Source organism: Electrona antarctica (assembly GCF_951216825.1).
Source record: "Electrona antarctica genome assembly, contig: scaffold_90, whole genome shotgun sequence".
Classification (NCBI taxonomy): Eukaryota; Metazoa; Chordata; class Actinopteri; order Myctophiformes; family Myctophidae; genus Electrona; species Electrona antarctica.
In genome coordinates, this window is record NW_027637615.1 from 53,900 (window position 1) to 67,553 (window position 13,654).

General features: G+C 41.5%; 1 protein-coding gene across 1 annotated transcript; it reads left to right on the plus strand.

The window, feature by feature from the left end:
* The first annotated feature begins 1,150 nt into the window (after positions 1-1,150).
* On the plus strand, positions 1,151-12,939 carry LOC306918771 (uncharacterized protein). Its single transcript, XM_079531638.1, has 4 exons — positions 1,151-1,781; positions 5,432-5,818; positions 6,599-6,763; positions 11,552-12,939. The coding sequence occupies exons 1-4, from the start codon at positions 1,493-1,495 to the stop codon at positions 12,829-12,831; spliced, it is 2,121 nt and encodes a 706-aa protein (XP_079387764.1). The 5' UTR covers positions 1,151-1,492; the 3' UTR covers positions 12,832-12,939.
* Positions 12,940-13,654: the final 715 nt, after the last annotated feature.

Genomic DNA, 13,654 nt, shown 5'->3' on the forward strand with positions numbered 1-13,654 from the left:
GGTCCGCAATGACTAGATATACTAACCTTCTTGAAGAGGTGTATCTGATTGATTGATTGATTTTATTTCCCAGTATGTAGAATGGGTACATTTCAAACGAAAGCACAAATCAAAACAAACACTGCTTTCCATGATTAAGCATTATTACACTATGCTTTATATTGTGTCTAGAACATCCTTAATGAAAACGAGATAAGGGTTTATTATTCCTATAAATAAAGAATGTCAATCATCACCATCCATGTGTTCAGTAACAATGTTTAACATTCATGTTATTCCTAAAGCTAGTGGAAGGCAGTCGTCCATTCATCCTTACATGTATTCAGTAACAGTTACACACATCCTCCACCAGGTGGCAGCAGAGAGGCAGCGGTGCATGCTCGGTGAGACCATAGACTGTAAAAAGGGTGAGACACGTTGTTTGCAGGGTTGCCAAGTCTGCTTATTTCCCGCGACTTTTGGCTTATTTTTTTTTTTTAACCAGAGATCCTTTTCTTTTCTTTATAGGCTAATTATTAGTATAATAAGTTACTAAAACATTAATTATCATAGACATACATAGTATTTATAATGATAAATGCATCAAATATTTTTTTATTAGGATTATATGGTCATATTATTGGGTTTGTTTTGACTTGTTTTTGGAGGTGGGTTGGCTTATTTCTCCCACGAGAGTTGGCAACACTGCTGCTCTTTCACCATCCCAGTGTTGCCATGTATGCTTATTATTATGGGCTTGTTTTTATGTAAAGTTGCTTATAAATATTGGTAGTTGCGGGTTGGGTTTTTTAAGGCTTGTTTCTAAAGTGTAGTTGTTTATTTGGGATTGTTTCCTAATGTTGTTTAAAGCAGTGATTCTCACACATCTCCATGTCAAGGACCTCCACATTCATGTATTTGTCCAACTAATTTAAAAATGTTTTGTGCCAGGAACAAAAATATTTGGGTTGTTGTTAAAATGTTTCAAAGAATATTCCACATCTTGTCACTTGTTTTGATTTTGAAACTAGCAGATCTACAAGCCCACAGCGAGTTGCATTGCGACGCGTTGTGAGCTTGTAGATCTGCTAGTTTCAAATAGTCTTCTTTTGCGCTTGTTTTCATGGACCTGGTTGCTTGTTTCTCTCACACAATGTGGCAATTGGCAACACTGGTTGTGTGTTTTCAGCGTAATGGCGGAGTCGGAGAGAATCTCTTTGTTGCTGGTGTTGATCCTCATCTAGAGAAAAGAGACATTTTACACATTCTATAAGTTGTAAGTAGATTTAATACACATTCTATATTAAAGTAGGAACAGAAACATGTACACATTATATACGTTTATGTTACATTAAGTCGGTTCTTCGGTGCCACTGAAATGTTGTGACGACCCGAAACCATCTCGGCTCTCCAGCGGTGTTTCCTCCTTCATTCAGCCCAGCTAAGAGTTCCATTTGTCGGCGTTGAAGCCAAGGAAACAGCGGTAGTTTGGAAGAGAGTCTGTTTGGTGTAAATGTCTCCTAAAGGAGGTAAAACGAGTCCAATGGAGTCTGTACAGCTGAAGATACATGAACACATGACGTCAGTGGTGGGAGAGGACATATTGTGTGTTTTGGACAAACACACAACAAGCGGTGATGTTTGTCGGCTCAGAGTGTTTGTGTTGGAGCGCCTCAGTGCGGCCGCAGGGTGGATGTGCAGCCTCGTCCAGAGAGAGATCGAGACACTAGAAACTCTGCTGGAGAAACACAACAAACTGCTGGACATTGACTTTGATATGGACATCGATCTACACAATGCAGGTATGTGTGTTACACACACAACACCAAACTACACACTGCATGTATGTGTGTTACACACACAACACCAAACTACACACTGCAGGTATGTGTGTTACACACACAACACCAAACTACACACTGCAGGTATGTGTGTTACACACACACCAAACTACACACTGCATGTATGTGTGTTACACACAACACACCACCAAACTACACACTGCAGGTATGTGTGTTACACACAACACACCACCAAACTACACAATGCAGGTATGTGTGTTACACACACAACACCAAACGACACACTGCAGGTATGTGTGTTACACACACACACCACCAAACTACACACTGCAGGTATGTGTGTTACACACACACACCACCAAACTACACACTGCAGGTATGTGTGTTACACACACACCACCAAACTACACACTGCAGGTATGTGTGTTACACACACACACCACCAAACTACACACTGCAGGTATGTGTGTTACACACACACCACCAAACTACACACTGCAGGTATGTGTGTTACACACACACCACCAAACTACACACTGCAGGTATGTGTGTTACACACACACACCACCAAACTACACACTGCAGGTATGTGTGTGACACACACACACACCACCAAACTACACACTGCAGGTACAATTTAGGCAGAGCAACTTACAGTAAGCAAACACAACACATGGTATTACCTCAAATACATACAAATAGTCATCAAGACTCATGTAAGCTAAACTAACAGTGGAATATCGATATAATAAAACTATGGGCTAAGATGGAGTCTGAATACCTGGGTTTTCAGACTACGGTGGAAGATTGTGAGTGAGTCTGTAGTTCTGATTGCAATGGGAAGTTCATTCCATAGTTTTGGGGCCAGAAGGGAGAAGAGTTTGGGACGTGTGGAGGGTTGTCCGGCGTTTTTAGTGAGCGCACGGGAGGGTTTGTAGGGTGAGCCATACCTTTGGTTGCTTTGAATGAGGAGGGTTTGTAGAGTGTGCCATACCTTTGGTTGCTTTGAATGCCAGCATCAGAATGTTGCACTCTGTGCGGGCAGCGACCGGCAGCCAATGGAGGGAGGGGAGAAGCGGGGAGACAAGTGAGAATTTTGGCTGGTTGAAGACCAAGCGAGCTGCGGCATTCTGGATCAATTGTAGAGGCTTAAGTGTGCATGCCGGTAGGCCAGTAAGGAGGGAGTTACAACATGCCGGTAGGCCAGTAAGGAGGGAGTTACAACATGCCGGTAGGCCAGTAAGGAGAGAGTTACAACATGCTGGTAGGCCAGTAAGGATAGAGTTACAACATGCTGGTAGGCCAGTAAGGAGGGAGTTACAACATGCTGGTAGGCCAGTAAGGAGAGAGTTAAACATGCCGGTAGGCCAGTAAGGAGAGAGTTACAACATGCTGGTAGGCCAGTAAGGAGAGAGTTACAACATGCCGGTAGGCCAGTAAGGAGAGAGTTACAACATGCTGGTAGGCCACTAAGGAGAGAGTTACAACATGCCGGTAGGCCAGTAAGGAGAGAGTTACAACATGCCGGTAGGCCAGTAAGGAGAGAGTTACAACATGCTGGTAGGCCAGTAAGGAGAGAGTTACAACATGCTGGTAGGCCAGTAAGGAGGGAGTTACAACATGCTGGTAGGCCAGTAAGGAGAGAGTTACAACATGCTGGTAGGCCAGTAAGGAGGGAGTTACAACATGCTGGTAGGCCAGTAAGGAGAGAGTTACAACATGCTGGTAGGCCTGTAAGGAGAGAGTTACAACATGCTGGTAGGCCAGTAAGGAGAGAGTTACAACATGCTGGTAGGCCAGTAAGGAGGGAGTTACAACATGCTGGTAGGCCAGTAAGGAGAGTTACAACATGCTGGTAGGCCAGTAAGGAGAGTTACAACATGCTGGTAGGCCGGTAAGGAGAGTTACAACATGCTGGTAGGCCAGTAAGGAGAGTTACAACATGCCGGTAGGCCAGTAAGGAGAGAGTTACAACATGCTGGTAGGCCAGTAAGGAGAGAGTTACAACATGCTGGTAGGCCAGTAAGGAGAGAGTTACAACATGCTGGTAGGCCAGTAAGGAGAGAGTTACAACATGCTGGTAGGCCAGTAAGGAGGGAGTTACCATAGTCAAGTTTTGATATGACTGATGTCTGGATAAGGAGCTGGGCTGACTCCTGGGTGAGAAAGGGTCAAGGGCATTGTGAGCTTGTTAGATCGGCTATTTAAGGCACAGAGGTTTGGTGTAGAGATAAAATGATAGAATAGTCAGTAGGTTAACAATGATATTAAAATATGTTTCAATGATTCAATTCATGATACGATTCGAACAAATGACTGAACCATATTCTTTTTACTACCCCCCCCCCCCCCCCCCCCCCAGCTATTATTCTTATATGTACCACATTTTCAGAACTTTTGCTTAACTACATTGCTAAAGTAGCATACTTTTCTTGTAAAATAACTTAATTTCTGTGCAACAACTGTAAACATGCGTTAAGTTAACTAAGCTTAAGCTTTGGCTTTGATATCTTAAAATAGATAGACCTGTTTGACAGTGCAGAAACATGAGAAGTAGAGAAAAGAAATGGAGAAATAAAAATCCCGCACACTGTCTTCACTTGAGTTCAATTTATTGGGCAACGTTTCGGTCGTCAGACCTTCATCAGGCATAAAGAAGAACTCACAAACGTCAACAAGCATCAGTTAGTCACAGACAATTACATTACGTTACACCTAGTTGAAATACATTTTCCCCAAAAAGGACTGCATGAAAGTGCCCCCAGGTTACATGATCCTGACTCCTGAGTCAAATAAGAACAAGTACAAATTCAATGTTCAGGGCCGGATTAACACCTCTGAGGGCCCCTGGGCAATAGGGCCCTGCAACATTTTGACCGTTTTTTGGCATTTTGCGGTGGTTTAATGCCGTAATATTGGCCTATTCCCGGCCGCCTACCCCGCCTCAAAGTGACAGTCAGGCAGTAACAAACACATTATTTTTATTTGACTCCCATAGTAAGCAAATGGGTGAGAGAATCTGCCAGACAGTGTATTTCAGTGTTTATACCTTTTGCCAAGCCACCTGACACGCCATGCGTGCAGAATGAAAACAAGGCAATGCTGGATGGTGGACATCACGTCTTTTATTCCACCAGAACCACCTCTATCTCTCCACCTGACCTCACACAGCCCAGTGGGCCCACCCACCTTGAACAACAGCCAATCACCTGACCTCACACAGCCCAGTGGGCCCACCCACCTTGAACAACAGCGCATTGTTGCTGCTTTACACACAATTGCACTTTTCAGATGCGTTCTCACCAAGAATAAAACACTACCGGTATTTAATTTTAGACACCATTTATTTCATTCGGATTAGTGGAGAAAAGTTCTGTGGAGCTAAAAAAAAAAAGGAAAAAATGGCCCCTAGGCACGTGCCCAAAGTGCCCATATGGTAGAAAAACAAAACGAGCGCGGACACAGTCTTCTAGTCGACAGCTTGCCTATTCCAGGAGCCTCGTTGTAAAACGGATACTTATTTTTTATTTTTTAAACAATGGTCATTCTGACAAAACAGATAGGAGAATAAATGTCATCTAATGATAAAAGCATTTGAGTTGTTGAGCTGATGCTAACCTCTTCTCTCCTCCTTCTGTCTGTGTGTAAAGAGATTTCATCTGAATATGAGAAGTGGAGATCCAGTCTGGTCCAGGAGGAACCACAACCTCCACAACATCAGAGGAGATCCAGTCTGGTCCAGGAGGAACCACAACATCCACAACATCAGAGGAGATCCAGTCTGGTCCAGGAGGAACCACAACCTCCACAACATCAGAGGATATCCAGTCTGGTCCAGGAGGAACCACAACCTCCACAACATCAGAGGAGATCCAGTCTGGTCCAGGAGGAACCACAACATCCACAACATCAGAGGAGATCCAGTCTGGTCCAGGAGGAACCACAACCTCCACACATTAAAGAGGAACAGGAGGAGGAGGCTGATGTGTCATCATTGGCATTACTACACTGGGAGACGAGCTGTGACACTCTCTCAGGTAAATCAAATAAAATATCACTTTATCGATTCTAATCTAACAAGCGACATGTTGTGACCTGCTGCTTTCTGGCGAGTTCCTACGGCACCGCATGCGTGCATTAATGACCAAAAAGAACACCCTCTGGTGTAATATTGCTTAATTCAGCCATTGCTCACGCCTGCTGTCAGCTGGTAATGTGTCAAAATCAAATGACTGACAGCTGTCACACAGTTTGGTACAGACTCAGAGCACCCTGCCCGCTGCCTCGTTCAAAATGCACACGTGTGTATGTGGAAGCGCTAATATATTAAGGTCTAACTCATGTTGATTAGGTGACGTAATGGTGATATGAAACAAACGGTGACTAAACAAACATTACATTCTCTTTATTGTTAATGGCATTTAATGTTTGTGTTTTAGGGACAAGATGACGTAAATTTCCTTTCATTGTCAATGGCGTTTTTAAAATAAACATTGAACTAAAAACAAACATTAAACCTGTATATAGGAGGGGCTAGCGCCTCTCAAAAATATATATAATGAGGGGGAGGTGCCTGGGGGCGTGCGATAATTACACGTCACACTATCAGTGTTTGTTTCATTGGCCCGTTTGACTGTCAACGGTTCAGCCTCCAGGAAGAAACCCTAAATACAAAGGGAAGACACCATTGCACATACAAACCACACCCGGGCGTGTCTAATGAAGTACTGTCACCTCATAGACACATGCAAAACTGGAAAAATACAAATATTGTGGCACTCCATCTTTAAAGTATTTATTGTATTCCTTCATTCCAGTCCAGTGTGTGGAGTCCAGTCTGCAGGTGAAGATCAGTTCTCCAGCCACGACTGGTTCTATTGAACAGGAACCTGAAGACCACCTTAAACAGGAACCTGAAGACCACCTTAAACAGGAACCTGAAGACCACCTTAAACAGGAACCTGAAGACCACATGGATCTCAGTAAGTTTAAATCACTCTTTATTTATTGTATTGGTGAAAATGGGATGGTACTGAGGGTGTAAAGATGTCTTTATTTATTGTATTGGTGAAAGTGGGACGGTACTGATGGTGTAAAGATGTCTTTATTTATTGTATTGGTGAAAGTGGGTCGGTACTGATGGTGTAAAGATGTCTTTATTTATTGTATTGGTGAAAGTGGGTCGGTACTGAGGGTGTAAAGATGTCTTTATTTATTTTATTGGTGAAAGTGGGTCGGTACTGATGGTGTAAAGATGTCTTTATTTATTGTATTGGTGAAAGTGGGTCGGTACTGAGGGTGTAAAGATGTCTTTATTTATTGTATTGGTGAAAGTGGGTCGGTACTGATGGTGTAAAGATGTCTTTATTTATTTTATTGGTGAAAGTGGGACGGTACTGAGGGTGTAAAGATGTCTTTATTTATTGTATTGGTGAAAGTGGGTCGGTACTGATGGTGTAAAGATGTCTTTATTTATTTTATTGGTGAAAGTGGGACGGTACTGAGGGTGTAAAGATGTCTTTATTTATTGTATTGGTGAAAGTGGGTCGGTACTGAGGGTGTAAAGATGTCTTTATTTATTGTATTGGTGAAAGTGGGTCGGTACTGATGGTGTAAAGATGTCTTTATTTATTGTATTGGTGAAAGTGGGACGGTACTGAGGGTGTAAAGATGTCTTTATTTATTTTATTGGTGAAAGTGGGTCGGTACTGAGGGTGTAAAGATGTCTTTATTTATTTTATTGGTGAAAGTGGGTCGGTACTGAGGGTGTAAAGATGTCTTTATTTATTGTATTGGTGAAAGTGGGACGGTACTGAGGGTGTAAAGATGTCTTTATTTATTGTATTGGTGAAAGTGGGTCGGTACTGAGGGTGTAAAGATGTCTTTATTTATTGTATTGGTGAAAGTGGGACGGTACTGAGGGTGTAAAGATGTCTTTATTTATTGTATTGGTGAAAGTGGGACGGTACTGAGGGTGTAAAGATGTCTTTATTTATTGTATTGGTGAAAGTGGGACGGTACTGAGGGTGTAAAGATGTCTTTATTTATTGTATTGGTGAAAGTGGGTCGGTACTGAGGGTGTAAAGATGTCTTTATTTATTGTATTGGTGAAAGTGGGACGGTACTGAGGATGTAAAGATGTCTTTATTTATTGTATTGGTGAAAGTGGGACGGTACTGAGGGTGTAAAGATGTCTTTATTTATTGTATTGGTGAAAGTGGGACGGTACTGAGGGTGTAAAGATGTCTTTATTTATTGTATTGGTGAAAGTGGGACGGTACTGATGGTGTAAAGATGTCTTTATTTATTGTATTGGTGAAAGTGGGACGGTACTGAGGGTGTAAAGATGTCTTTATTTATTGTATTGGTGAAAGTGGGACGGTACTGAGGATGTAAAGATGTCTTTATTTATTGTATTGGTGAAAGTGGGTCGGTACTGAGGGTGTAAAGATGTCTTTATTTATTGTATTGGTGAAAGTGGGATGGTACTGATGGTGTAAAGATGAACCGATATGAATCGGTTATCGACTTAAGCATTAACAATGTGACTACTACTTTCTAAATAATAATAACCATATATATAAAGGCTAGATGGAATAAATAATAATGACCATAGACATATATTAACCCATTGAGACCTGGAACGCATCCATGTCACGTTAGCGTTTAACCACATTAACCATTAACCCATTTTGGGCGGGAACCCCTTTTGGTGTTTTAAACATTGTTATAATTTAGCTATTGAAAAATAGCAGATCTACAAGTTCATAGCGCGCCACCGAGTGGCGCTATGAACTTGTAGGTCTGCTATTTTTGAAAAATCGTTAAAATGTGCCTCAAATCTTTCCGAAAATTGTCATGATTTAGAAAACTTTTTTTTTTAATTTCGACGTCAGGCCTGAATGGGTTAAGGCTAGATGGAATACATAATATTGACCATAGACATATATAAAGGCTAGATGGAATACATAATAATGACCATAGACATATATAAAGGCTAGATGGAATACATAATAATGACCATAGACATATATAAAGGCTAGATGGAATACATAATATTGACCATAGACATATATAAAGGCTAGATGGAATACATAATAATGACCATAGACATATATAAAGGCTAGATGGAATACATAATATTGACCATAGACATATATAAAGGCTAGATGGAATACATAATAATGACCATAGACATATATAAAGGCTAGATGGAATACATAATATTGACCATAGACATATATAAAGGCTAGATGGAATACATAATAATGACCATAGACATATATAAAGGCTAGATGGAATACATAATATTGACCATAGACATATATAAAGGCTAGATGGAATACATAATAATGACCATAGACATATATAAAGGCTAGATGGAATACATAATATTGACCATAGACATATATAAAGGCTAGATGGAATACATAATAATGACCATAGACATATATAAAGGCTAGATGGAATACATAATAATGACCATAGACATATATAAAGGCTAGATGGAATACATAATATTGACCATAGACATATATAAAGGCTAGATGGAATACATAATAATGACCATAGACATATATAAAGGCTAGATGGAATACATAATAATGACCATAGACATATATAAAGGCTAGATGGAATACATAATATTGACCATAGACATATATAAAGGCTAGATGGAATACATAATAATGACCATAGACATATATAAAGGCTAGATGGAATACATAATATTGACCATAGACATATATAAAGGCTAGATGGAATACATAATAATGACCATAGACATATATAAAGGCTAGATGGAATACATAATATTGACCATAGACATATATAAAGGCTAGATGGCGCAAGGCAGTTTCTGGCATTGTTCAACGGTGGCCATCTTGCTACAGTGAACTCTTGCTACAGCAGGGTTCCCCAATAGGCGCTCCGCGGGCCATTTGCGGCCTGTAGCAAGATGGCCGCCATGTGGCGACGTCACTCTCCATTGGCCAGCAGTGGGGGCGTGTCACCTAGCCTTTCTATAACGTCACTGGATGCAATCCTACCTGGAGGGGAGAGAACAGATGGTGGAGGTGAACAGAACACTGTCCCCTCCCCTCCCAGTGAGCTGTGGCGTTCCACAAGGAAGCATACTAGGGACTTTACTGTTAATATATGTAAACGACATGACATCAGCTTGTGACTGCAACTTGTTCCTGTTCGCAGATGACTCAGCACTGCTAGTCTCGGACAGGAACAAACTGCAGGTAGAAAAGGCCCTCAGCTCTGAACTTGGTAGAATCTGCACCTGGCTCCCTAATAACAAACTATCTTTACACCTGGGAAAAACTGAATCAAGTCTCTTTGGATCTAATAGTAATCTCAGCAAGGCAGATGACTTATTGGTTATCACACAAAAATATTCAATTACCTACCTAGGTTCCATCCTGGAGGCTAATCTTTCCGGTGATAAAATGGCCACCAACGTAATCAAAAAAGTCAACCAAAGAACAAGATTCCTTTACAGGAGCCCTTGTACAAGGTTTATTCTACTATGCATGCAACTCTTGGTACCACAGCACCTCAAAGGCCCTTAAAACAAGGCTCCAGACTTCCCAAAACAAACTTGTCAGGCTCCTACTTGGCCTCACCCCCCGAACCCACCTCACCCCTGCCCACTTTGACAGGCTGGAATGGCTTAAGGTCGAAGACAGAGTACAGCATCTTGCAATGGGTCTGGTCCACAAGATTCGATACACCACCAAGATACCCATGTACCTGTCAAATACCTCCTTAATGTTAACGAAGTCCACACCCACAACACCAGAGGGAGTGCAACAAACCATGTGCAACCCAGATTCGGCACAAACAAGGGACTAATTTATTTTCGCTCCTATGCCACCAAAATGTGGAACGCCCTACCAACAGTCATTAAGACATGCAAATCCCTTGACTCCTTCAAATCCGCTCTCAAAGGGCACCTACGGACGGCTGCAATTCGAAACTGGCCCCCGTAAAATCTGAATCTGAGTAATTTATGTCTGATTGATAGCCCAATTCCTTTGATCTTGCACTTCTTTGAAGTATGTGATGTCTTAATTACCTGTGCTTTATTTGTGCTTTGAAGTATGTCATGTCATTCCTAGCTCAATTAATTTGACCTTCCAATTTGTGTCTGACCAATCACACACTCTGCAGTAGTGATTAGTGGCAGTTAGTAACAACTGTTAGCTTGCTGGCAGGGGGATTTTCTCATTCCAGTTTTGTAGGTGTAGAGTCAAAAGGTTTTGTACCGTGCTCTGTTGCTTTATTATGGAATACCCTGTGGTTTGGTGACGTGCTCTGGAGTTTTATAGGATTTCTGACATTCTCTGTCGTACTCTGTTTTATTTTTGCCCAATTGAAAGTACGTTTTTTTTGTTTTTGATCAAGTAAAACTTTTTGTTGAGCTTTAAGGACATCTCAGTGTGGATTATTTTATTTTTGGGAACAACACCACGCGTACACCATGGGATACACCTTTTAAACATTTCTGCAGATACACTCATATATATCTATGATAATGACTACCTCTCATTCAGCTGGTCTCACATCTTCTATGAGAGCGCTGCAATGTAAACAAACAACGGCCACACTATGTACAGCACAGAGCGCAGTCAGTGCACCGTCACATTTCAATGTTGGAACATGTGGACAAAGAGTAATCTGTTGATACTTCCAGCCACTACTCTGCACTGAGGTACAAGATTCAAACCTTTTATATAGTCTCTTTGTATTATTTTTCCTAGACTTTCTGCACGTCCCTGTGTGTAAAGAGGAGGTTCCACCTGAAGAGGAGAGGAGCTCCAGTCTGGTCCAGGAGGAACCACAACCTCCACACATTAAAGAGGAACAGGAGGAGCTACTTCAAAGAGCAGAAGAGGCTGGTGGGTCAACGTTGACATTACTAGCAGTGAAAAGTGAAGATGATGATTATGAAAACAGAGAGACAGAGCCTGTAGCCGGCACCTCAACTGAACACATGAAAACACAAGCTGATGTAGAGGACTGTGGAACATCACAACCAACTAGTGATGAGCAGCTCCTCTCTTCACACTGTGTAGAGGACTGTGGAACATCACAACCAACTAGTGATGAGCAGCTCCTCTCTTCACACTGTGTAGAGGACTGTGGAACATCACAACCAACTAGTGATGAGCAGCTCCTCTCTTCACACTGTTCTGAATCTGACACTGAAGACAGTGATGAGTGGGAGGAGCCTAGGGGAGATCAGTCAGCTTTAAACACACTGAAATCACAAAACACACAACATGTGGGAGGAGCCAAGCTGTCCCAGGACCTGGAATCATCCACACAACCTGACTCCATGAGGAGTCACACAGGGAAGAAAGGTTTTAGCTGTACAGAGTTTGGCAAAGTGTTTAATCACAAGGGAAATCTAAACAAACACATGAGGACTCATACAGGTGAAAAGCCCTTTTTGTGTACAGTATGTGGTAAAGGCTGTATTCGTACCGGTGATCTAAAAATACACATGAGGACTCATACAGGCGAAAAACCCTATATGTGTACAGTGTGTGGTAAAGGCTGTATTAGTACAAGTCAGCTAAAAACGCACATGAGGACTCATACAGGTGAAAAGCCATTTCCTTGTACAGTATGTGGTAAAGGCTTTACTGAGACGGGTAATCTAAAATCACACATGATGACTCATACAGGTGAAAAACCCTGTACTTGTACAGTATGTGGTAAAGGTTTCCGTGACACCGGTGATCTAAAAAGACACATGATGACTCATACAGGTGAAAAGCCTTTTTCCTGTACAGTATGTGGTAAAGGCTTTATTAGTACAAGTAATCTAAAAACACACATGATTACTCATACAGTCGAAAAGCCCTTTTCGTGTACAGTATGTGGTAAAGGCTGTATTACTACATGTGATCTAAAAAAACACATGAGGACTCATACAGGCGAAAAGCCCTTCTCTTGTACAGTATGTGGTAAAGGCTTTACCCAGATGGGTCATCTAAAAAGACACATGAGGACTCATACAGGTGAAAGCCTTTAGTTTAAGACATATGATCAGTCAGTCTAATCTAGGATGACAATGATTCAAAAGCAGAGGAATTACATAATCTGACAACATCAACATGACTGAATAAAACACACAGTAATAGTTTATTGTGATGTATTTTTGTTTCATCTTGTGTATGGATCTTATTTTCTATTCAACAAGATGGAATTTCATGTTTATTTTCTCTTGCATTATTCCCTCCGGCTCATAGGTTACTGGTAGTACAATATGAGCATCAGTGTGTGTCCACATTGGTCATATGATGTGAGCATTTTTAGGCCTAGCCTACACTTTGAGTTAAATTAATACTGGCTTTTGGCCATGTAGACTGGGGTCCCCCATGAGGAAGTTACTAATGTTGCTCTGGAGAGGGAAGTCTGGAACACTCTGGTGGAGATGTTGCCCCGCGACCCGATCACGGATAAGCGGTTGAAGATGGATGGATGGAGACTGGGGTCCCAGTCCAGAGATAAAAATCATAATGAAATGGCCTAGGCTACTTTCTATCAATTTAATTTGGGGTCTTCTTGAAATTATACGGAAAAGTCCTTGCACACCTACAAAGGACAGGTGCGTCGGATAACAGGAACTGATGTCTGATGAAGGTCTGACGACCGAAACGTTGCAATAAAAACCAACATTGAAGACGGTGCGGGATTCTCTTTTTTCTACCTATCAGTCTTCTTGAAATTAAAATGGCTGAGAAACAATGGGTTAAACTGTAGACTATAGTTAATTCACAAAATACAATAACATGGCACATTTTTGAAACGGGGCTTGGTTTAGAAAAGCCTATATTTTGCGCTAAAGTAATATA

Bases quoted from the DNA above. Each gene is read 5' to 3' on its own strand.
- LOC306918771 (XM_079531638.1), top strand. From the start codon at position 1,493: ATGTCTCCTAAAGGAGGTAAAACGAGTCCAATGGAGTCTGTACAGCTG. The intron at 1,782-5,431 runs GTATGTGTGTTA...CTGTGTGTAAAG, and splicing joins CATCGATCTACACAATGCAG to AGATTTCATCTGAATATGAG. The intron at 5,819-6,598 runs GTAAATCAAATA...CCTTCATTCCAG, and splicing joins GAGCTGTGACACTCTCTCAG to TCCAGTGTGTGGAGTCCAGT.